This window comes from Nicotiana tabacum, chromosome 14 (genome assembly GCF_000715075.1).
Source record: "Nicotiana tabacum cultivar K326 chromosome 14, ASM71507v2, whole genome shotgun sequence".
Taxonomy (NCBI): Eukaryota; Viridiplantae; Streptophyta; class Magnoliopsida; order Solanales; family Solanaceae; genus Nicotiana; species Nicotiana tabacum.
The window spans coordinates 1,597,610-1,622,984 of record NC_134093.1 but is presented as its reverse complement, the minus strand read 5'-3'; the positions used below and the strand labels follow the sequence as shown (position 1 = coordinate 1,622,984).

Here is a 25,375-nt window from a genome sequence, read left to right as displayed (position 1 = left end):
AACCGATCCAGTATATTCTCATCAGGTGGGAACTGGGGAGGGTAGTTTATACGGAGACCTTATCCCTAGTTAATAAAGGTCGAGAAATTATTTCCAATAGACCCTCGCCACAAAAAGGGTGAGAAGAGGAAGAAGAAGAAGGGAAAAAGCAAGAAAAGGAAGAGAGAAGAAAAGGAGGGAGATAAAGGATAAGTAGGTACAAATAATAATAACATGGAATACAATATTTGGGGCGAACAAAACCACGTAACGCAATAAAGCGTAAGAATATAAATGGACATACGAAATACGGAGGGAATATTTACTATGAGAATCCAAACTAATTTAATCAGTGTATTTTTGACACCGATAAAAAAATTTTAAAAAAAAGAACAAGTTTACCTGCCACATAATATTTTAATGGATAAATTTCTTTCTAAGTGTCAAGTTTGATAAGACAAGACATATGTATGTAAGCAATAATGCAAAAGGTATGCAGAAAGCTATGTTTGTAAAACGACATCTGGTGAATAATACAAAGAAGGCGAAGGTGATTGGACAAGTGAGGTAAACGTAAAATAGACTTGTCTTGAGAAAAAATATGGTATTTCAAAAGCGAGTCCAGAATCCATTTGTGATTTTTTTTTGGATAAGTATGATGAAAATGTGTTTAAAAAAAAGAGTGATATTTCCTAATTTGAGTCCAGCACAAAAGTTATTACTGAATGATTAAAGTGAACCATAACTTTAGTATAGTTATTCTATACAACTCCTTAGACCTTTAAGTAAAATAGTATACTTTTTCTAAGATGGAGCATTCTAGTAAAGTTATATCATTTGATCACTCTTCACTATTCAACATTGCCATCACCACACCATCTCCAGCTTTCCTATCCCAACAATTAATCATCTGCAACCACTCTCGTAATTGAAGGTAATTAGACATTTTGTTTTTGGGTTTTGCTGTCTATATATAAATATTTTTTTTTCTTAAGTAGTTTCGGTCTTCGTACTTCTGATGTAGAAGAACAAGGACGAAAAAAAGATAGGTTTTCTTAGATTCTCTTTCTATATATAAAGATTGGTTTCCTCTGGTGAATTTGTATGGACAACTGTGTTACAGAGTACCCCTACTATTGAGTCTAATATTGCTAACATAGTTAAAAGACGTTAATTGAAAGTTGCAGGACAAAGATGCATATTTGGACTGTTATATCTGAGAAATCCTCGTTAACTTGAAACAAAAACTTTCGTAGGTCAAGAATTGGCAATCTATCTAAATCTAAGGCGAGCAATCAGTTCTAACATTGTTATGTTTACTTCCAACAGCTGTAAAGATAACGAGCTAATTGACATGGATAACATTGAAAGAACTCCTGCTCATGCAAGGGCTTCCACCCAACGTTGTTTTCCATCAATTGATGATGAAGTAGTTGGTTTTGAGAATGATGCACATAGTATAGTTCAACAATTGACTGGAGGAACAAAGGAACTAGACGTCGTCTCTATTGTTGGAATGCCTGGATTAGGCAAAACGACTTTGGCTAGAAAGGTGTTCAATCATTTTATTGATAATAGACACTTTGACGTCCGAGCATGGTGCTCTATATCTAAGGAATATAGTTTGACGAAGGTGTTCTCGGAGATTCTTAAACAAGTCATAGGCAATTTGGATGATATCAAAGAGGAAGACATACCTGACAAGTTGCGCAAGAGTCTAATGCGCAAGAGATACCTCATTGTATTAGATGATATATGGGAAGTTAAGGCATGGGAAGATTTTCGATTAACAACTCGAAATGAAGAAGTAGGTTGGCAGCTTAAGCACCATAGTAATCCATATTCTCTTAGATTTCTCACGGTGGATGAGAGTTGGGAATTACTTCAGAAGAAAGTATTTCAAGGAGAGATCTGTCCCCCCGAGCTACTCAGAGCAGGACAACGAGTTGCCAAAAACTGCAAAGGATTACCTCTTGTGATTGCTGGAATTATTGCAGAGAAAAAGGCAAGCCTATTTATGGTTTGAGGTCGCAAACGATTTAAGTTCCCATGCTTTAGAAGAGCAAAGCATGAAGATAATAGGATCAAGCTACGACCATCTGGAAGATCAATTAAAGTCTATCCTTGTTTACATGGGGTTGTTTCCAGAAGACTACACATTTCCAGTGTCCGATTTGCTAAAGTTGTGGATGGCTGAAATTTTTGTACAGGTCATGGACACAGAGAACATGGAGGAAGAATATAAAAGTTGTGTATTCGGTCAAAACCGCTCCGTATGAATAATCGAGATTGGAATATGATAGATCAAGGTTCAACTTCGTGTAATATCAAGCCATGATGCGAAGCTAGGTTACTGTTCTCGAGACCCAAAGGTCGAGCAAAATAGAGACCGGTCAAGATCGAGATCGGCTAAGATCAAGGTCGAGCAAGTTTGAGACCGGTCAAGATCGAGATCGGCCAAGATCAAGGTCGAGCAAAATAGAGACCGGTCAAGATCGAGATCGGGCTAAATAGAGACCGGTCAAGGCCAAGATCGGCCTCGATCGAGGAAAGCTTATCGAGCCAAAAAACAGAAAGCCAGAATAACCGCATTTGGGCGAGAATCTCAGAGAATTATAAGGCAGATTCGTTCAGATTCATAGAACATAAAGCAATATACTATCTTTCTTCTGGTTTTGATATCTAGTCATTTTGTTCTTCTATCGGTTACTCTCCATTCAGTTTGAGGGTGATAAAACTTGAAGGCTTAGGCTAATTAATCCATTCGGTTTGCATTCATCTCTTTCACAATTAATTTCGATATTCATTTATATACGTTTTTCAATTTGTACCGAATTATACCACATATCCTTAGAACAACGTATAAATTTCATTGATTATTCGTTTTTCGGTTAAACGGTTTGGCGCCCACCGTGGGGCTAAGGATAATAGTGGTTATTTGATACAAATCTTTGTAAAACACATTATTTTACATTTTCTCTTGGAAGTATCTTTGATTTCATGCTAAAAATGACGAACTCTCGATTAATACCCTTACATATTGACAACGAATATGGCCATCAAGGGGAGAATAACAACGAGACGCCAAGGGATGGAAGGCCACCCACTGACCCCGTTGAGACTCGGGCCATGGATCCGATTGATGTTAATGAGCATGTGGCCATCGAAGCGAACCAACATTCTGGTCCCGAAAATAGCATCCATGGCGGAATCCGATCTGCAGTTCGAAATACCCAAAATGTTGGAGAAGACGGGATCAATCTGCGTATGATCTTCGAAATACTGCAAGCTCAACAGGTGGCGATAGCTCAGTTACAGAGCCAAATCCAGGCACCGAGCAGGGCCGAGCCCGGTCCACCCCAAGAAGTCACCCACAGAACGGATCCAGTTGTGGTAAGGTCAAATGAACAAGAATCGGGGACTAACCCCAAAATTATAAAGATGCTCGAGGAACTGACAAAGAGGATAGAATCAGGGGAAAAAAGGATCTAAGCAAACGACAAGAAAGTGGAAAACTATAACTCCAGGGTTGATCAAATCCCGGGGGCACCGCCAATTGAAGGGTTTAGATTCCAAAAAGTTCGTACAAAAGCCTTTCCCCCCGAGCGCATCTCCCAAACCGATCCTCAAGAAGTTCTGCATGCCCGAGATTCCTAAATATAATGGAACGACCAACCCCAACGAGTATGTCACCTATTACACGTGTGACATTAAAGGGAACGATCTAGAGGATGATGAGATCGAATCTGTATTACTAAAGAAATTCGGGGAAACCTTGTCAAAGGGAGCAATGATATGGTATCATAATTTACCACCTAACTCAATCGATTCTTTTGCCATGCTTGCATATTCTTTTCTAAAAGCACATGCCGGAGCCATAAAGGTCGAGACTAGGAAGTCGGACCTTTTCAAGGTAAAGCAAAAAGAGAACGAGATGCTAAGAGAGTTTGTATCTCGTTTTCAAATGGAACGAATGGATCTACCACCGGTCACAGATGATTAGGCCATTCAAGCTTTCACTCAAGAACTAAATGAATGAAGCTCAGTGGTTTCACAACAGTTGAAGCAGAACTTGATTGAGTACACGGCTGTTACTTGAGCCGATATACATAATCGATATCAATCAAAGATTAGGGTCGAAGATGACGAGCTGGGCCTTCTGGTTCCGCTACCAAAAGAGACATCGATCGAGAACTGAGGATGAACATGTATCGATACCAGTCGTGTAATAGAGATCGTAGGGGAAATGGACATGGGCACAACTCCATATGAGGTAAGAGGAGAAGAGATCGAGGTCAAGGCTCCCTAGGGTTGATCAGCAATAATGGTTTTGACATGCACACCGGACCTAAGGAAGCGCCGCGATTGTCGGAGTATAAATTCAATGTTGATGCATCCGCCATCGTATCAGCTATCGGACGCATAAAAGATAGTAAATGGCCTCAACCTCTGCAGACCGATCCAGCCCAAAGAAATACCAATCAAGTATGGAAGTATCATGGCACCCATGGCCACAAAATAGAAGAATGCAGGAAATTGAGAGAGGAAGTAGCCCGGTTATTCAATGAAGGGAACCTTAGGGAGTTTTTAAGTGATTGGGCCAAGAATCAGTTCAAAAGCAGAGAGTTCAATAGAAAAAATGAGCAAGAAGAACCGAAACACATTATTCACATGATTATCGGAGGGATCGATGTTCCCCAAGGGCCAATATTTAAACGCACTAAGGTCTCGATCGTAAAGGAGAAGCGATCTCAAGTTCAGGATTACATACCGAAAGGAACCTTATCCTTCAACGACGAAGGCGCAAAAGGAATCATATAGCCCCATAACGATGCACTGGTAATATATGTACTCATGAATAAGATTCAAGTTAAGCGTGTGTTAATTGATCCAGGTAGTTCGGCCAACATCATTCAATCGAAGGTCGTAAAGCAACTCGGTCTACAGGACCAGGTTGTGCCCGCGACCCTAGTACTAAACGGATTCAACATGGCATGTGAAACTACTAAGGGCGAGATAACTTTGCCAGTAAACGTGGCCGGGACTATCCAACAAATGAAGTTCCACGTGATCAAGGGAGACATGAGGTATAACGCCCTATTCGGGAGACCATGGATCCATAACATGAGAGCAGTACCCTCTACCCTTCACCAGGTTCTAAAATTCCCAACACCAGAGGGAATCAAAACAATCTATGGGGAGCAACCCGCCGCAAAGGAAATGTTTGTCGTCGACGAAGTGATTCCGATATCATCACTCTCATCGACAAAGGGGTCAAATTTGAAGGAGGAGACCAAATAGCAATCACAAACGCTGGCCTTGACCTAACTAGAAAAACAGGAGTCTGACAAAGATGATGATTATTGGATCCCTCGACCCTTCATAGTCCCCGATGATTCTGATGCTGCCAAATCAACGGTCGAAGAGCTGGAGCAAATCACACTAATAGAACAACTGCCTGAACGAAAGGTATACCTAGGCACGGGGTTAAATCCCGAGCTGAGAAAAAAGCTTATTCAATTTCTTATAGCTAACATGGATTGTTTCGCTTGGTCCCATCTTGACATGACATGGATCCTAAAGGAAATCACCACCCATAAACTAAGCTTGGATCCGAAGTCCCATCCGGTGAAGCAAAAAAGAAGACCCTAGTCCGAGGTCAAACATGCTTTCGTCAAAGACGAGGTAACCAAACTTATTAAAATATGGTCAATCCATGAAGTAAAATACCCCGAATGGTTAGCAAACGTAGTAGTAGTCCCTAAAAGAGGAAACAAGCTTAGAATGTGGGTAGATTACAAGGATCTAAATAAAGCATGCCCCAAGGATTCTTTCTCTTTGCCTAATATCGATCGAATGATCGATGCCACAACCGACCACGAGATCCTCAATTTTTTTGATGCCTATTCCGGGTACAATTAAATACAAATGAGCCCGGATGATCAAGAAAAGACCTCGTTTATCACCAAGTATGGTACCTACTGCTACAATGTAATTCCATTTGGATTAAAGAATGCTAGTGCCACTTATCAACGCCTAGTAAATCGGATGTTCAAAGAACAAATAAGAAAATCTATCGAAGTTTACATTGATGACATGCTAGTTAAGTCCCCGTGAGCAGAGGACCATTTAAAGCACCTGCAGGAAACTTTCAGTATATTAAAGAAGTACAATATGAAGCTAAACCCGAAAAAATGTGCATTCGGGGTCGGGTTAGGAAAATTTCTCAGGTTCATGGTATCTAACCGAGAAACCGAGATTAATCCTGACAAGATCAAAACTATCGATGGCATCATGGTGATAGATAGCGTAAAGGCCGTATAGAGGTTAACCGGGCGCATGGCCACCCTGGGGCGATTCATCTCAAGATCCTCCGATAAAGGCCACCATTTTTTCTCGTTACTAAAAAAGAAAAATAATTTCACATGGACCTCGGAATGCCAGCATGCCTTGGAAGAGCTTAAACGGTACTTATTGAACCCACCGCTGCTTCACACACCGAGGGCAGACGAACAACTTTACTTATATTTGGAAGTATCAGAGGTAGCGGTAAGTGGAGTCCTAGTCCGGAAAGAACGAGGTATGCAATTTCCCATTCATTATGTCAGTCGGACCTTAGGAGAGGCCGAAACTAGATATCCCCACCTAGAAAAATTAGCGCTCGCTTTGATAAGCGCCTCTAGGAAACTAAAACCATACTTTCAATGTCACCCCATATGTGTCGTAACAACTTATCCACTTCAAAATGTTTTGGATAAACCCGAGCTTTCGGGACGGTTGGCCAAATGGGCCATAGAAATCAGCGGGTATGATATCGAATATCGACCCCGAACAACAATTAAGTCTCAAATTTTGGCAGACTTTGTAGCTGACTTCACACTGGCCCTAGTACTCGAGGTCGAAAGAGAACTATTGATAAATTCAAGTACGTCCTTAGGAATTTGGACCCTCTTCACAAACGATGCTTCGAACGCGAAAGGGTCCGGGCTCGACATCGTACTAAAACCACCCATAGGCAACATGGTTAGAAAATCTATTAGAACTATGAAATTGACTAACAATGAGGCCAAATTTGAGGCCATGATTGCAGGTCTCGAACTAGCCAAAGGCTTGGGAGCGGAGGTGATCGCGGCCAAATGCGACTCTCTCCTCATAGTGAATCAGATTAACGGAACCTTCGAAGTCATAGAATACCTAATGCAAAGATACCTAGATAAGTTACAAGTAACTTTGCACCGATTTAAGGAGTGGACTTTGCAACATGTGCCTCGAGATTAGAATAGTGAGGCCGACGCTCTCGCAAACTTACGGTCATCAATCGAGGACAATGAGCTCGATTCAGGGGCCGTCGTGCTACTCATGAGATCATTAGTTGAAGAGGGTCACGCCAGATAAATTTCACAAGCTTGACCTAGGATTGGAGAAATAAGTACTTAGAATATTTGAAGACCGGAAATCTCCCCTCAGATCCGAAAGAATCTAGGGCCCTACGCATGAAGGCAGCACAGTTCACTTTGACCGAAGATGGGGCCTTGTTTAGGAGAACGTTCAATGGTCCATTAGCGATATGTCTGGGACCGGGAGACACCGAGTACGTTCTAAGGGAAGTTCATGAAGGCACTTGCGAAAATCACTCCGGTGCTGAATCATTAGTTCAAAAGGTAATCAGAGTCGGCTATTATTGGATCGACATGAAAAACGATACAAAAGAGTTTGTTCGAAAATGTGACGAATGTCAAAAGCATGCGCCAATGATTCACCAACTCGGGGAACTGCTCCATTTGTTCTTGTCATCATGGTCATTTATGAAATGGGGAATGGACATCGTTGGCCCCCTCCCATTGGCACCAGGAAGAGCTCAATTTATTTTGTTTATGACTGACCATTTTTCTAAGTGGGTTGAAGCACAGGCTTTCGAGAAAGTTAGGGAGAAGAAAGTCATCGACTTCATTTGGGATCACATCATATGTCGATTCGAGATGCCATCCGAAATTGTGTGTGATAACAGGAAACAGTTCATCGATAGCAAAGTAACCAAATTTCTCGAAGATCATAAGATAAAAAGAATCCTATCAATACCTTATCATCCTAGAGGAAACGGGCAAGCCGAATCAACTAACAAAACCATCATCTAAAATCTTAAGAAGAGGTTAACCGACGCCAAAGGAAAATGGAAGGAAATTCTACCCGAAGTTCTTTGGGCATATCGCACAACCTCGAAATCCAGTACTGGGGCTACCCCATTCTCATTAGTTTATGGCGCCGAAGCTCTAATACCGGTTGAAATCGTAGAGCCGAGTATCTGGTTCTGATATGCAACAAAGGAATCAAATAACAAGGCCATGAATACGAGCTTAGAACTATTGGACGAAAGGCGTGAACCCGCCCTCATCCGATTAGCTGCCCAAAAGCAATGAATCGAGAGATACTACAATCGAAGAACTAATCTTTGATATTTTAATATCAGGGACTTAGTACTAAGAAAAGTTACCCTCAACACCCAAAATCCTAATGAAGAAAAATTAAACCTGAATTGGGAAGGACCGTACCAAATTTTCAAGGTCACCGGAAAAGGATCTTACAAGCTCGGAACAATGAATGGGGAACAACTACCAAGCAATTGGAATATATCTCGCCTAAAACGGTACTAATGCTAAGGTACGCCTTTTCTTCATTCCTTTCCTATTTTCAGGTTAACACATACAAGTGGTCGACAAGAAACGACAACAGACTTTTTACCTAATCGGCATGAAGTTCTTAGGTCTGAAAGCACATGTTGCACTCTTTTTTTCTCAGATCGAGTTTTGTCCCAAAATGGATTTTTTCGGTAAGGTTTTTAACGAGGCAACAATGAATCGCGCTAGCTTAGAATCAAGCCCGATTACGAATCGGAATCGGAGATCCATTCGTCATTATCCGAGGTTCCTTTATAATCAACCTCGAATACTGGGGGGCTACCCTCGGATATGCGATATCTTTGAATATCAACTCTATAAAGGAAACTACTTTATAAAAGGAGAAAGAGAATTTATTATAAGGGTCAAACGGTCAAATCGAACCGTGCCCATATAGATTGCTCGAACCCTGTTTCGATCAAGGATAAAGAGAAATATGTTCCTTACAAACATCTTATGCTTTAAAATTAGCAGAATTTCTTTCTTCTTCCTTCTTTGCAAAAAGCTTCGTACTTTCGAATATAAACAAGCCCAAGGACAATACATAACCGGAATACGAACGATCTCTCCCTCACTCGGGGACTGCCATCCGACTCAAACAGCCCAAGTCATCGGGCCCCGGGAGCAAAAGACCTAATAGGCAATGCACCAATTTCTAAGAGTCACGGCCACCCCACTCGGAAACTATTATCTCGAGCAAGCCCAGATAAAATGGGAGAACAAGCCCAATGGGTAATTCCCAAACTAAAAGGCTACGGCCGATTTAACACGGCTCGTAGACGTCCGAAATCCGTAACAAAAATGGGCCTTCGAAAAGCACAAAATTTTTTCACAACCAGTCCTAAAGGCTACCCTCGGCAAAATCTCAAACTTAAGAAAGGAAATAAAGGCAAGATTTGTTCGAACCCTCAAATACAACCTTATTGTTTTGTGCTAAGGCATTTTCAACCTTTGTAAATACAAATAAAGCAAAGGAAAAATACGAGAGCCGAAAGGGCAAGAAAAGCCATATATTTATACGCAATGGTTTTTTACAAATGCCAAATCGGCCTAAATTTACAACGGCCAAAACATAGACTCAGAAAAAATACAAAAGAAAAACAAGAAACCTAATGTCCTAAGTAGTTTGGTCTTCATCGGAGGCTGCATCCTCAAGATTTTCTCCATCTTCAGATTCGCTCGAGCTCTCGGAGTCTTCCTCAGGGAAGGCCAGCCTTTGGGCCCTGTCTTCCCCCTCTTTGGCATTTTATTTCGGCCACAATATCGAAGCCTTGGGCACTGACCCTCTCGAGAGATTCCCTTCGAGCATGCCATTTTGCATGCTCGACCATTCCCTTGGCCTTGGCTTGGTTGACCTCGACATCGACCCTCAACTGGGCCACTTTAGCATCAGCTCTTTTGTTAGTCTCGTCCACCTCGGATCTGGCCACTTCGAGTTCATCTGCCAAGCTTGCCTTATCAAAAGTTGCCAAATCCAACCGATGCTGAAGCTCCCTAATCTGCACCGAGGCGTTCTCTTTTGCAGCTTGAAGCTGGGTCTCGGCCGACTCTAGTTGAGCTTGAACGATCTTCTTTTTGAGGCTAGAATGTCCGTGTTCTTTTTGCATTCTACCGCCTAGGCCTTATCGCATCCACCTATGTTTGGAGCCGTCCGATTTGTTCGAACCTCTGTCGGGCCTGCAGAATCAGATCATTAGTAGTTATCTCTAATTCATATTCACTATCATAAAGCACTCGATATACCTGCCCAGCAATCTCGGCATACTCATCCCGACCCATTGCCAAATCTACCCGAAGCTTATCACTAAGAAGTTTGTAGGTGTCACTCTTCTTAGGGAGGTTCCGAACCTCAACATCATGCCCCTCCCGAATTCAGAGGAAAGCCTCATGATGCAGCACCGAGGCCTGCAAATAAGGAAGAAGATGTTAGAATTATCTACAATTCTAAGTATAAAAGAAAAGGTAGAGATACCCTCGAAGTTACCCGATTCAGAGCATGTTGGGCCTCGTTGAAAAGGCAAGCGGCTCCTACCACGTTAATCACGGCTTGATCCTCTTCGGTCACCAAGGACCTAATGTAACTAGGAATCCCCATGGGGAGAGAGAAAACTCGGGCATCCTCCGGGACGGAGAGCACTATTTTCCGCCTACGATCAGGATTAACACTCGAGGCCAGGAATCGGTCCACCAGTTTTGGGCCCGATGAAGACCCGATAGCACCCGGCCATGATACTTTTTTCTATACCGGTAATCCACCGAACCTGATTATCCTCCTAGGCAGCAGACTCGAGCCCATCCAGAAAGTCATGGATATCAATCGACTCCTGAATACCCTTGTTAGATCGACTTTCCAACAGGTTGGTCTCACTATTCATAACATCCGAAATATGAGGGGATCCAGTAATGTCGATTATCCCGAGCTCGTTCCTCGAAATATCTCCTTCTGCCCAAGAAGTCTTGCCCTCGGTCTCTTCTTCGACCATCTCAGCTCGGGACTGAATGTCCTCGGCTTTTCCTTGGTTAGGAATTATGGCCAGAGCTCCCTTATTAACCTCCGCCAATTCGGAGGATTGTTGTATCATAACGTTAGCCCGCACACATGCTAATTCCTCTTTTTCTTCTTCAGGCTAATCCCTTAATCGACGGATCGACTCCGGAGGTATAATACCGGAGCCCCCCTTGGTCTTGCGAGATTTCGTTGTCAGTTTTTTCTTTTCCGAGACCGGAGAACTCAGAGCCTCTTTTATCTTCTTCTCTTTGACCTGCTTCGAAGCAGGGACCTCTTCGTCACCAGATGGAGGCCTCATGGCAACATCCTTCCCAAGGCCTATAAAGAAAAAAAGGGGGTAAGCAAGAGAAGAAGATCAAACGATAAACAAACTAAGAAAGAGACTTACCATCGACCCTTTGATAGTTCCATCCAAGCGCGCTCGGAGTACGGTCTCTTCCGCACCAGACCTTCAACCCATTATTCCGAAATCGGTTCCGGCATCCGGGCCATAGCTGTAACAAACATATAAAAAGCAGATCAAGAAAATGAAAAGTAGAGCCACAAAATTAAACATTCAAAGGGGAAAAGTACTCACGATTCATATTTCATTTCTTAGGAAATAGCATGTCATCAGCAAGGATCAGGTCCGAAGTTCTAACTCGAACGAATAGGCCCATCCAACCTCGGTCACAAGTCTTGTCTATGCTCGAGAACGCTGCTTTGGTGGCTCGACGAGCAAGTTTGATTAGCCCTCATCGATAGAGTCGGGGACTGTTAAGGCGCATGAGGTGATTGAGGGTGAAAAGACACCCCTCGATTTTGCTCGAGAAGAATCATAGGAGAATCACTATTCTCCAAAACAAGGGTGGATCTGGCCGATGACAGGGTCATATCTCTTGCAAAAAGTGACAATGATAGGGTTTAAGGGACCCAGCGTGAAGGGATAAGTATAAACACTTAAGAACCCCTCCACATGGGTAGTAATTGATTCTTCAGGCGATGGGACTACCACGTGCTTTTTGCCCCAGTTGCATTCCAATTTAACTTTGTCGAGGATTTTCTCAGTGATTGTGCACTGGTACCTCGAGATAGGCTTACATCGGCCCGGTATCGAAGAGGGTTTTTCAACCTTAAAGTCGATGACAGTTGAGCACCCTACCAGAATGAATTCCTTAAGGTGAGGCTCCGCCGCATACTCGCCGCTGACGGGTCGTGATGAAAAAGCAGCCTCTTTTTGCGGCACTGTTTTGGAGGTTTTCTCCATTGATGATCAAAGGAAAAGAGAATTAGGGTTGTATGCGGTGTGAGAATTGTGAAGCAAAGGGATTTTTTGAAGAAGATGCAAGAGTAGAGAAGACGTTTTGAGTGAAAAGTTTGAATGAATATGAAGGTTTGAATACTTATAGCCTGGTAATGATGGTTCAAAACTGGTAGTGGCCGACCAACGACTGACAGGCATTTAATGCCTTGGTAACTTAACCGACATGACGTTTTTCACATACATCATAATCGGGCTCTTCGCTGACGTCGCCACCCATCGACATAGAGTTCGGAAATTCATATCATTTCTCTTCATCATCTTTCCGAGAAATGAAGGGAATGTCTGTATACGGTCAAAACCGAGTTTGCCCTCCGTATGAATAATCGAGATTGGAACATGATAGACCAAGGTTCAACTTCGTGTAATATCAAGCCATGATGCGAAGTTAGGTTACCGAGCTCGAGACCCAGAGGTCGAGCAAAATAGAGACCGGTCAAGATCGAGGTCGAGCAAAATAGAGACCGGTCAAGACCGAGATCGGCCAAGATCAAGGTCGAGCAACATATGGCTTTATGTTCATCAAATAATCACCTTTCAATCTCTACAATGGTCATGTATTTAAATTGGGAACATATGGCTTCCAATCGCCATACCATAAGTTCTAATACTTAATTGATACTCATATTTCCATAATATACCCATACATGTAAGTCTAAGGGTGTAGGATTACCTTTTTGGAAGAAATCTTGCAAAACCCTCCTTTGAGTTCTTGAAGAAATTTCTTGAAGATCTAAGTATTTTATGTGTAGATTTTATCAATACTAGTATAGAAATAATGGAATTTCACATCAAGATAATGGGGGATTGCTACCTTGAAGAAGAGAGGAGTTGGTGGTCTTGAGAGAGTGGAGAAGAGCTCCAAAATTCGTCCAAATGAAGTGAGAAAAATGAACCCCGAAATTGTATCTATAGGCCCAGATTTCTGGGTTTCGGATGCTGCCCTGGATGCTATGGCAGCACTTCACTACCAACCCCTTTTTCGGATGCGGCTCCGGATGCTTCGCATCCGCAGTCTCCTCTGTCAGCCTTTGGTAATTTGGTCATAACTTCTTGTAGAAAAGTCCAAATGACAAACGGTTTGAAGCGTTAGAAACTAGACTCGAAGATCTTTCATTTGATAGGCTGTGCATCACATAACACCTTATATATATGTAGATAAGTTTGTTCTAAGTTAGGTCTTGTGCCGAAACATAACAAATCGATCTGGAATGACCTCAAATAATCTCGTTCTAAATTAGGTCTTGTGCCGAAACATAACAAATCGATCTGGAATGACCTCAAATTTTGCACACAAGTCGTAAATGACAAAACGAAGCTATTCAAATTTCCGGAATCGAAGTCCAAGCCTGATACATCAAGGTCAACTCCCGGTCAACATTTTTCTTAAAATCTTCCATTTTCCAACTTTCGCCAAAATGCGTCGAATTCTCTTACGGACTTCCAAATCCAAATCCGGACATACGCCTGTCTGAAATCTCCATATAAAGCTATTGACACTATAAACATCCCATTCCGGAGTCGTTCTGCTCAAAAGTCAAACTCCGGTCAACTCTTTTCAACTTAAGGCTTCTAACATGGAATTTATTCTTTCGAACTAATCCCGAAACACTTGAAAATCAAAACCGACGATTTACACACGTCATAATACATCATATGAAGCTATTCAAGGCTTCAAATAATTGGAAGGAGCGTAAATATTCAAAATAACAAGTCGGGTCATTACAAATACTTATAGCTTGGTAATGACGGTTCAAAACTGGTAGTGGCCGACTAACGACTGACAGGCATTTAATGCCTTGGTAACTTAACTGACATGACGCTTTTCACATATGTCATAATCGGGCTCTTCGCTGACGTCGCCACCCATCAAGATAGAGTTCGGAAATTCATATCATTTCTCTTCATCATCTTTCCGAGAAACGAAGGGAATGTCTGTATACGGTCAAAACCGAGTTTGCCCTTCGTATGAATAATCGAGATTGGAACATGATAGACCAAGGTTCAACTTCGTGTAATATCAAGCCATGATGCAAAGTTAGGTTACCGAGCTCGAGACCCAGAGGTCGAGCAAAATAGAGACCGGTCAAGATCGAGGTCGAGCAAAATAGAGACCGGTCAAGATCGAGATCGGCCAAGATCAAGGTCGAGCAAAATAAAGACTGGTCAAGATCGAAATCAGGCTGAATAGAGACCGATCGAGGCTTCGATCGGCCTCGATCGAGGAAAGCTTATCGAGCCAAAAAATAGAAAGCCGGAATATCCGCAATTGGGCGAGAATCTTGGCAGAAATCACGGCGTATATCAAATGAGAGGACAATTAATTAATCTATCATGAGATTCCATGTTGTATGTAAAAGTATATTAAGAATAAGACCTCCCCAGTATATAAATGGGGGTATGATTATTTGTAAGGCAGATTCGTTCAGATTCATAGAACATAAAGCAGTATAGTATCTTTCTTCTGATTTTGATATCTAGTCATTTTGTTCTTCTATCAGTTACTCTCCATTCAGTTTGAGGGTGATAAAACTTGAAGGCTTAGGTTAATTAATCCATTCGGTTTGTATTCATTTCTTTCACAATTAATTTCGATATTCATTTATATACTTTTTTGAATTTGTACCGAATTATACCACATATACTTAGAACCGCGTATAAATTCAATTGATTATCTGTTTTTCGGGTAAACAAGTTGCTTGATTGATCTTGTGAACAGAAGCAACAGAAGCCTAGTAATGGTTTCGGAAAGCAGAGAAGATAATGGTGAGATAAATTATTGCACTCTTCATGATGTAGTGCGTGAGTTTTGTTTGATAAAACTTACAAAGGAAATATTTAGGCAGCTCATAGTCCCATGCCAGCCTTTGGATACAAAGGAACCTCGGTTATGCATGACTATTCATAAAGATCTTATGAAACAATTTGCGCAATATTGAAGAACTCAAGCTCCATATTCGTGACCTGGATTTTGGAAATAAAATCATCAAATTTTGTTCGGTTCTGAATTTTGAAGAACTTCCAATACAATCTCTCAATATGAGTTTCGATCTCCCGAAGTTCCAAGCACTCAAATACTTGAAATTACAGGACTGAGGTTGATTAGATTGAAGCATTGCAGGAAGTCAGTTGAGGATTCAGCTCTCAACATTAAAAAAGAAGTGGAAGATATGGAAGGATGTGACCGTCTTCAAGTTCATTCCCAGCAGACAATTAGTGTATGTTTGAAAAGCCACCGAGTTAATTAGAATCGGTGTAGTAATTGCACAGCCTATTAATTACAATGTATTGCAATTACGACGACCTGTTTGTTTGTCATAGTATAATTACAAGGTTACTATTTGGCTGCACAAGTGTAATTACACCGATAGATTAAATTTTAAATGAAGTAATTATCAAAACTTGAAAGTCAATTAAATAAATATATGCCTATAAAAGATTTTTATAAGTATAAATGATATTAGATTTGGTATTTAAGATGTATATTTTTTCGTGAATATACATTAATTAGTAATCATATATTTATAATTAATATTATAAAAATAATTTTTATATATTTTTCAAATTAATAATATTTGATTTAGTTACTTACAAATACTAAAAACATACGTTTTATAAGAACATCATGGAATGCATGTTTGATAAAATAAATTAATATTTATAAATATAATGTCATCAACACAATTTCAAAATCCTCCAAAAAAAACAATAGTTTTAAGATATGTCAAATTCCAACATAACTCAAGATTAGGAAACATAATAAGTTTATAACCACATTCAACAACGAAATTTTACTTTAATTGTATCACTCATTATATGCCAAGTTTGTTAATGACTCATTATTTCTAATATTAGGAGGTGTAGTTTCAAAAACTAGAATAATAAAACAAATAAGAAATAAAATGTAAGCAATTACATGGAATCCCAAGAAGTAAATGTAGAGAAATTAAAGATAAATAATGTACAAAGAAAAATATATTTTAAAATTTCAAAAGAAATTATAAAGTAAAAATAAAAAAAAATATAATAATAGAAATATAATGTTATAAAGAAAATAAATTAAAATAAAAACAAAAAGGAAAGAAATTAAAAAGCAACCTGGTAATTATACAGTGTAATTACCACCAATTCTCACCTCCCCTTTGAGAATTGGAGAGTGTAATTACACTCCTCCAATTACACCCAATTTTATATTGACCATGTAATTACTTGGTCAGATTACATCCAATTTCAATTCCTATGTGACTTTCCAAACAGGCTCTTAAAGAAGATAGGTAAAGTGATTTCATAATTATGATACATATATACAATAGACACTTGTGGTGCGGTCCTTCTCCGGATCTCACACATAACGAGAGTTTAGTGCACTAGGCTGCCTTTGCATGCGAGAAGAAGCTAACTCTTTCCTGCGCTTTTTTACCCCTCTGACATGGGAAAAAACTTTTTTTTTTGTTATTTCGTAGCATACTAAAGTTCAAAAATTTGCTTGGAAAGTTCATAAAGTACCAGACAAATGCAGCAAGTTTTTTACATTATGTGCACTGTGATATATTTACATAATTATACGCTCTTCCTAAAAAAATTTATCAAAACAAAACTTTTCATTCATTATATTACATTTTGACATACATCTTTTGAATTTTTCCCTATTTTGCTTTCATTCTTCATGATCTTTTCCTCTGGTTACTTTGTTCCTTATCGGACTGACAATACCATCAGGTACGATTGACGAGCGCAAAACACAACAAAAAATTTATGCTTGCTAGCCAAAGATAGTATAGATTAATTATCGTCTCCATGTGGATTGGAATTAAATAGTGCTCAAATAATTTCCAGTTGATTACTATCCAGGAAAATTAACACTTGATTTGGTGACTATTACTACGATTAACTACTACTGTTTACGCAAATAAAAATTGATCATAAAAGACCGCAGATGAGCACGAAGAAATATCAATGAGAGAAATAAGGGTAATTGATTAGATATGTGCATGATAACTGACTCGGGATCCAATTCTTGAGTTAATTCACTCTATAATACGGTCGATTCTCACGAATTCAACCGATAATCATATTACACTTGAAGCTAATATTCCTCTTTTGATTAAACATTAATTTCAGTAATTAATTCAATTGAAGCATGGTAAACAATTGCAACAATAAAATGATGTTTATGATCTAAAGGGTAACTTCTCACAAATATTTCCTATTTTCTAGTTCGATTAACAATTGAAGAGGCTCCTTCGATTACCATTTGAATCACGAATTTAAACTAGAGCATAGTGAAAAAATTCAATATCAAACTCCTCTTTCGATTAAGCAAAATACTAAATAACTCCACAATATATATATCAAAGATCCATCAATTAATTCTAGCAATTAGCAAGAATTGAATCCCTAATCAAGTTATTGAAACACTATATCTATCAATACCCAAATGAAAATTACTCTATAGCAATGGAGTAAGATATCTCAAATACGTTTAAGAACGAAAACATCAATTCTAATAACTTGATACAAACTCTCGCATTGCACCGATTGTAGGTTAAAATCTTGATGAATTCTTGAGTCTTCTTCATTGTATGGCTCTCCAATCTTCTCTAGGTCAAAAATGGTGTAAAATGGTATTTTTGGTGTATTTAAGTCGTCCCCAAAATAAATTCAGACAAAACTACCCTTTTTAGCCAAAATAGGAAAACACTCTAACAATTTTGTACTACAGTGCCGCACCCCGCGCCGCACTTGTGAAAAATTTCAGAACACTTTGCAAAATCCAATCGGGCCAAATTTTGCATTGCCGCCCGAGTTTCGCGGCGCGGCTGTGTAAATTTTACAGAGTAATTTCCTGTGATGGGGATGTTCAAATAATGTTGCTTGAGCATCTCCAAGAATCGCCCAAAATATTTGTCAAGTTTCTCCTGCTTCATCCTTTGAGGGAATAGTAGAGCTGTCATATGTCTACTCTCTTCATTCTCTTTTTGTACCCCACTATTCTGGCCTTTCTGCTCTTCACTCTCTTTCTATGCTGGTGTCTTAGTCTGTTTGTTCACCACCTCCGGTCTAGCTTTCACCACTGGGTCAGTTAATATTTTGCCACTTCTTAGAGATACAACTTTGATTGTTTCCTTTGGGTTCTTCTCAGTTTCAGAGGGAAGAGTCCTAGGAGCCCTCTCAGATAACAAATTTACAATTTGTCCCATTTGTCTTTCTAGATTCTGTATAATCGTGCCTTGAGTCTCGAATTTTTCATCTGTTTTGTTGATGAATGCCTTCATGAGATCTTTCATACTAGACTGATTTGGCTGTTGTGGCTGATATTGTTGTCTCTGATGGCTATGAAAACTTGGTGGTCCTTGACCCTGGGTCTTGGATTATTTTGATGCCATGAGTTCAGACTCCCACTAGGTGAACTCTATGAAAAAACTGGATATCTTTGACCCATATCATTATAGTTGTTCCCACCTTGGTAGTTTCTTTTATTAAAGTTCCCAATAATATTGACTTCCTCAGCTGATGCTTGACACTCATGGGTAGGGTGTCCCATTCCACAAAAATCACATGCTGCTTGCGGCTCACTCTGTACCTTGGCCAATGTCAGCTTTCTTATCTCCTTGGCCATGGTGTCTAGCTGGGCTTGCATGGATGTGTTAAAGTCCACCTGGTGAACCCCAACTGATATTCTCTTATCATTATTCTCAGTCGGCCATTGATTAGCATCCTCATATAATTCATCAAGGATTAAGACAACCTTCTCTGGAGTTTTCTTCATTATTGGACCTCCGCATGCAGTATTCAGAGTTCATCTCGAGGACGGTGTCAGTCCGTCCAAAAAATCTTGGAGTTGCATTCACAAATCAATTCCATTGTGCTGACACTTTCTGACTATTTCCATGAAACTTTCCCTCGCTTCGAAGACCGTTTCTGTCTCCGTCTGACATAAATTGTGGATTTCCCTTTGGAACTTCCCTGTTTTTGCAGCTGAGAAGTACTTGCCAAGAAATTTTGTGGCCATATCTTCCCATGTCCTGAACGAACATGTGGGTATGCTACGAAGCCAGTGCTTCACATCATCTTTCAATAAAAAAGGGAATGTCCTTAAGTAGACTGCATCCTTTGATACTCCATTGTATTAGAAGGTATTCATGATTTCTTCAAAGTCCATCAGGTGAGTATTATGATCTTCCTTCACCTTCCCTCTGAAAATGCAGTTGGTTTGGATAGTTTGAAGCAAGCCTTACTTAAATTCTAAGTTATTTGCTGCTATGAGTGGAGGTCTGACACTTGACAGTCCTTGATTGTAGACTGGCCTAGCATAATCACCAAATGATCCTCCAGGCCGGGTGCTGCATTCTCGAATTAGTCTTCAACCAAGGTCGGTTTAGATTGAATCTTCTACACCCATTATGTTTGACTGTCTCATCAACAATTCTTCGTGCAACTTCTTGTTGTGCTGCCTCTCTTGCAGCTAAGTCTACTCCTTCATTCTCTTCATTTGCCATGGTATCTTGAGACAAAGTATGACCCTAGAACTTTTTTGTTAATTCTCTTTCTTTTCTCAGCTGTCGCAGGTGTTTCTCCAACTCTGGTTCGTAGGGTATCACCTTCCCTTGAAGAAGATCGAGTCATACACCAGAGAAATCAAACATGTATCCTGCACACAAATGAGAAAATGTGAATACACTAAAGTAAAAATTGGCTCCTGAATTAGTACTAAAAACTATTTTAAACACTATTGATTGATAATCCCCGGCAACAACGCCAAAATTTGATGAGCGCTAAACGCAACACAAAATTTATGCTCGCTAGCCAAAGATAGTATAGATTAATTATCGTCTCCATATGGATTGGAATTAAACAGTGCTCGAATAATCTTAATCGATTACTATCCATAAAAATTAACACTTGATTTGATGACTATTACTACAATTAACTACTATAGTTTAAGCAAATAACAATTGATCATAAAAGACCGCAGATGAACGCGAAGAAATATCAATGAGGAAAATAAGGGTAATTGACTACATAGGTGCATGATAACTGACTCGGGATCCAATTTTTGAGTTAATTCACTCTATAATAATGTTGATTCTTACGAATTCAACCGATAATTAGATTACACTTGAAGCTAATATTCCTCTTCCGATTAAATATTAATTTCATTAATTAATCCAATTGTGCATGGTAAACAATTACAACAATAAAATAATGTTTATGATCTAAAGGGTAACTTCTCACGAATATTCCCTATTTTCTAGTTCGTTTAACAATTCAAGAGGCTCATTCGATTACCCATTTGAATCACGAATTTAAACTAGAGCATAAGATGTGAAGAAATTCAATATCAAACTTCTCTTTCGATTAAGCAAAATACTAAATAACTCCATAATACATATCAAAGCTCCATCAATTAATTCTAGCAATTATCAAGAATCGAATCCCTAATCAAGTTATTGAAACACCATATCTATCAACACCCAAATAGAAATTACTCCATAGCAATGGAGTAAGATATCTCAAATACGTTTAAGAACAAAGAAAACATCAATTCTAATGATTTGATACAAACTTTCGTATTGCACCGATTGTAGGTTGAAATCTTGATGAATTCTTGAGTCTTCTTCCTTGAGTGGCTCTCCAATCTTCTCTAGGTCAAAATATGCTGTAAAATGATGTTTTTTGGTGTATTTAAGCCGTCCCCAAAATAATTTGGACGAAATTACCCTTTTTAAAGCCGAAATAGGAAAACACTCTAACAATTTTCTACTACCGCGCCGCACCCAGTGCCGCGCCATGCGGCACGCTTGTGGAAAATTCTAGAACAATTTGCAAAATCCAATCTGGCCATATTTTGCACTACCGCGCGGCGCTTGCGGCGCAGCTGTGCAACTTTTACAAAGTAATTTCGTTTCGTCATTGTTTTGACATCATGACTTGGTCTTCGACCCCCGAACGTGATCCCGGCTTAATTTTTTGGGTTTCTACTCAGACTTCAAAGCTCCAACTTGTTCGATTTAGCTCCAAATTACCTTAATATGTGTAAATCATGACTTGTTTTGACATCATGACTCGGAATCGTTTCGTACAAGGCATAAAATACATAATAAGTGTAAATCACTATCGTTTAAGCTTAAACACACGTAAAATGCAGTAATTAGAGAGCAATATTACGGCTAAAATATGAGTTACTAGCCTAACATCAACGATGCGACGCGCTGGCACCTGAGGAGGCGTACCTTTTTTGGATATTGAGGTGGAGGGATTGAGTTTTACGTTCAAGATCTTGTGGAAAAATTCTGGGGTTTAATGATTTTCGATGTTTTTTGAAGCAAACTCGAATAAAGATGTTCTCTGATGATATTTTGGTACAAGTACTGGGATTTAGTTTTCAGCAAAGTTTATATATTTTAAATGGATATTTTGGAGTTGCCTGTTGCATCATCTGCAAGCAAATATGTGTATAGAGGATTTTAATGTCTTTTTAGTTTTGTAATTAACATCTTTTCTAAAAGGTATTTTATCACAAGTTCTATCACTACTTCCTATCATGTATCAATGAATAAATTATTAGTTGTTTGCGCAATTTTCTTATCCTATTTGAGTTCCTTCTCTTTGTTGGGTGCAACATATTTACCATAATTCGAGAGTGCAAGTCTTCCATATTTTTGCTCTTTCCTTTTCTTGGAGAAAAGGATTATCGACTCCAATACTATTGACTCATAATCCGTGAATTCAGTCAATTAATTGAACCAACTTAATTTTTGTGATCCCCCAGATATATTTCTTTTTTGTTGCTCAATTCGTCATTATTCAGAGTTTGCTTTGTTGAAACTTAAAAATAAATCGCGCTTGGCATATAAGAAAGTGTGTTGAAAACCTAAAAGAAGTAAATAAATTGGGTTTTCTCTAATAGTTTCATATTTTGGATAAAGTGATTCGTGTAATTCAACATAGTATTAGGAAGGCAGAGTCCTACGTTGTAGTCTCATCGTTATGCATTAACAAGAAAATAATTTTACGTGCTATATACATCCACACACACATATATTCAATGAATTAATTATTTTTATTTTTCCCTTACATTTTGTGTTCTCAAATACCATCATGTAAAAAGTTATGCAAAAGTTGAAATTGATCAAGAGAAACGATGTTCAAATAATCCAGCAGAGACAAGAAAAACTAAATGCTTTTTTTCCCACCTATCTAACTGTTTATCAACAAAATTCTTTTGTATATGTGTTGAGGAAGAAAATATGTATTGCGACAAGTAATTGAAACGTGTGCAAGCTGAATGAATTGGAAAGATACACTGTCATGATCCAAGCTCACTTAAAGGTAGTGATGGGCCGGACATCGCTGTTAGACAAGCCAACAATACAAACTTCACTTAATTACACATTTAGTATTTTTGAAATCAAGATTTCTTTAATGAAACAACAAAGATAGAACTCATAGAGTAAATGATAAATATTTTTAGCAACTAAATTTCTAAACAATTCGTAACCATTCCCAAAACCCGGTGTCACAAGTGCATGAGCATTTATTAAGAAATTAAAAATAAAATACAGCATCTGTCCAGAATACAAATTAGACAGGAAAATATAAATAACTCTGAAGGAGACTCTGTTGGCTGTGGATCATAATATAGAATGCAGCTCACCTAACTCCCCGCATTTTAACCACACCTCTGCGCCCACAAGGCTGCTAGACATATCTGTGCCTGCACAATAAAATGTGCAGCAAGTGTAGTATGAGTACGTAAACAACGTGTACCCAGTAAGTATCAAGCCTAATCTCGAAGTGGTAGAGACGAGATGGCCGACATTGACACTCACTATGGTCAATAATAAAAATTGAAATAAAAACTAGAAATATCTAAATCACCATGATTCACAGAATTTACAATAATTTATTTAACCAGCAGAAATAATTAAATTCCTTCAAATGCAACAATTCTCAATATATTAATTGAATTCCTTCAATTCCAATAAATTTCCAATTTATCAATTAGTCTCATTTACAGGAATAACAATAATTCCTTAACAAGCATGAATAATAATTCTTTAAATTTTAAAGATTTCCAATTTATCAACTAGCTTCGCAAGCTGCAATAAACTATCAAAGTATCGTGTAATTATTATTATTAAGTACGATTTCTGCCGAGGTCGTTTGGCCCGATCCAGAGTATTGTGTACACTGCCGAGGAACGTGCGGCACGATCCATAAATGCATCTATCCTGCCGAGGCGTTCGGCCCGATCCACAAGAAAGGAGGACATTTTCTTATGTACCTGCGGAATAAGAGTATTTATTGTAAAATTTATTCGAGAGGATAACAATTTATTTCAACAATTAATTAATCTAAACAAAAATTAAGCATATGAAAATTTCATCTTTTACTACCTTTCATAACAATTCACAATATATATATACATCAAATAATTTAATTAATAAAGAATAAAATTTACACAAGAGACTTACCTCATCTTACTCCAATTTAATCTACTAGTAGTCCTTTTTCTCGATTATCCAACTTCGATTGGCTCGAATCTAATCACCAATAATTCGATACGATCACTAAAATTTATAGGAATCACCTCTATAAGAAAATACTACATTTTTATTAAAAATCCCGAAATTAATTAAATATTCGTTCATGGGGACCACATCTCAGAATCCGGCTAAAGTTATGAAATCCGACAATCCATTCAATTACAAGTCCAACCATACCATTTTCACTCAAATCCGACTCCAAATCGATACCGAAATCTCAAAAATTCGTTTCTATGAGATTTCTATAAATTTTCCAAATTTCAATCTCAAAACACTAATTAAATGGTAAAAATAATGATATATTTGTGTATATAGACCAAATCTGAGTTGGAATCACTTACCCCAATATCTTTCCTTGAAAATCTGTCAAAAGTCGTCTGCTCAAGCTCAAGTTCGTCCAAAATGGCAAATGGGAGGAATGCCCATATTTTTATAGCTTACAGATCTGTCCAGTCCGATCAGGGAGCTCGATCATGGAGTCCGATCAGGGAGCTCGATTATGGAGTCCGATCAGGGAGCTCGATCATGGAGTCCGATCAGGGAGCTCGATCAGGGAGCTCGATCAGGGAGCTCGATCAGGGAGCTCGATCAGGGAGTCCGATCAGGGAGCTCGATTAGGGAGTCCGATCAGGGAGCTCGATCATGGGAGCTCGATCATGGGAGCTCTATCATGGGAACTCGATCTTGGGCCTCGATCTTGGGCTCGATCACAGCCTAGAATTTCCAGAAGAAGAGAAAAATTGCAGCAGCGTTTTAAGTCTAATTTTTGATCCGTAACCATCTGAAACTCACCCGAGGCCCTCGGGACCTCAACCAAATATACTAACAAGTCCTAAAACATCATACGAACTTATTTGAAACCTCAAATCATATAAAACGATACTAAAACCAGGAATTATGCTCCAATTCAAGCTTAATGAAATTTAAAATTTCCAACATCTACATTCGAAGTCGAAACCTATCAAATCAAGTCCGATTGACCTCAAATTTTACACACAAGTCATAAATGACATAACGGAGCTGTAAATATTTTCAGAACTGAATTTCAACCCGATATCAAAAAGTCAACTCCCCGGTGAAACTTCCAAACTTTAAATTCCTATTTTAGCCATTTCAAGCCTAATTTCACTACGGACTTCCAAATAAAATTTTGATCACGCTCCTAAGTCCAAAATCACCATATGGAGCTGTTGGAATCATCAAAATTCTATTTTGGGGTCGTTTACATATAATGTTGATCGAAGTCAAACTTGGCCTTTTAAGGCTAACTTAAGGAACCAAGTGTTCCGATTTCAACCCGAACACTTCCAAATTCCGAACCAACCATCCCCGCAAGTCATAAATCAATAAAAGCACATCCGGG

General features: G+C 39.0%; 1 protein-coding gene across 2 annotated transcripts; it reads left to right on the top strand.

Moving 5' to 3' along the window:
- Positions 1-673: 673 nt before the first annotated feature.
- On the top strand, positions 674-15,789 carry LOC142168650 (putative late blight resistance protein homolog R1A-3). 2 transcript variants are annotated; one of them, XR_012698490.1, is made up of 2 exons: positions 674-913; positions 15,183-15,789. XR_012698490.1 is itself a non-coding variant. In XM_075229183.1 (2 exons), the coding sequence occupies exon 2, from the start codon at positions 1,334-1,336 to the stop codon at positions 2,003-2,005; it is 672 nt and encodes a 223-aa protein (XP_075085284.1). In that variant the 5' UTR covers positions 674-913; positions 1,309-1,333; the 3' UTR covers positions 2,006-3,725. The 2 variants fall into 2 exon arrangements, 1 of the variants encoding a protein (XP_075085284.1); XM_075229183.1 differs by lacking the exon at positions 15,183-15,789 and adding an exon at positions 1,309-3,725.
- The last annotated feature ends 9,586 nt before the right edge of the window (positions 15,790-25,375 follow it).

Bases quoted from the DNA above. Each gene is read 5' to 3' on its own strand.
- LOC142168650 (XM_075229183.1), top strand. From the start codon at position 1,334: ATGGATAACATTGAAAGAACTCCTGCTCATGCAAGGGCTTCCACCCAA.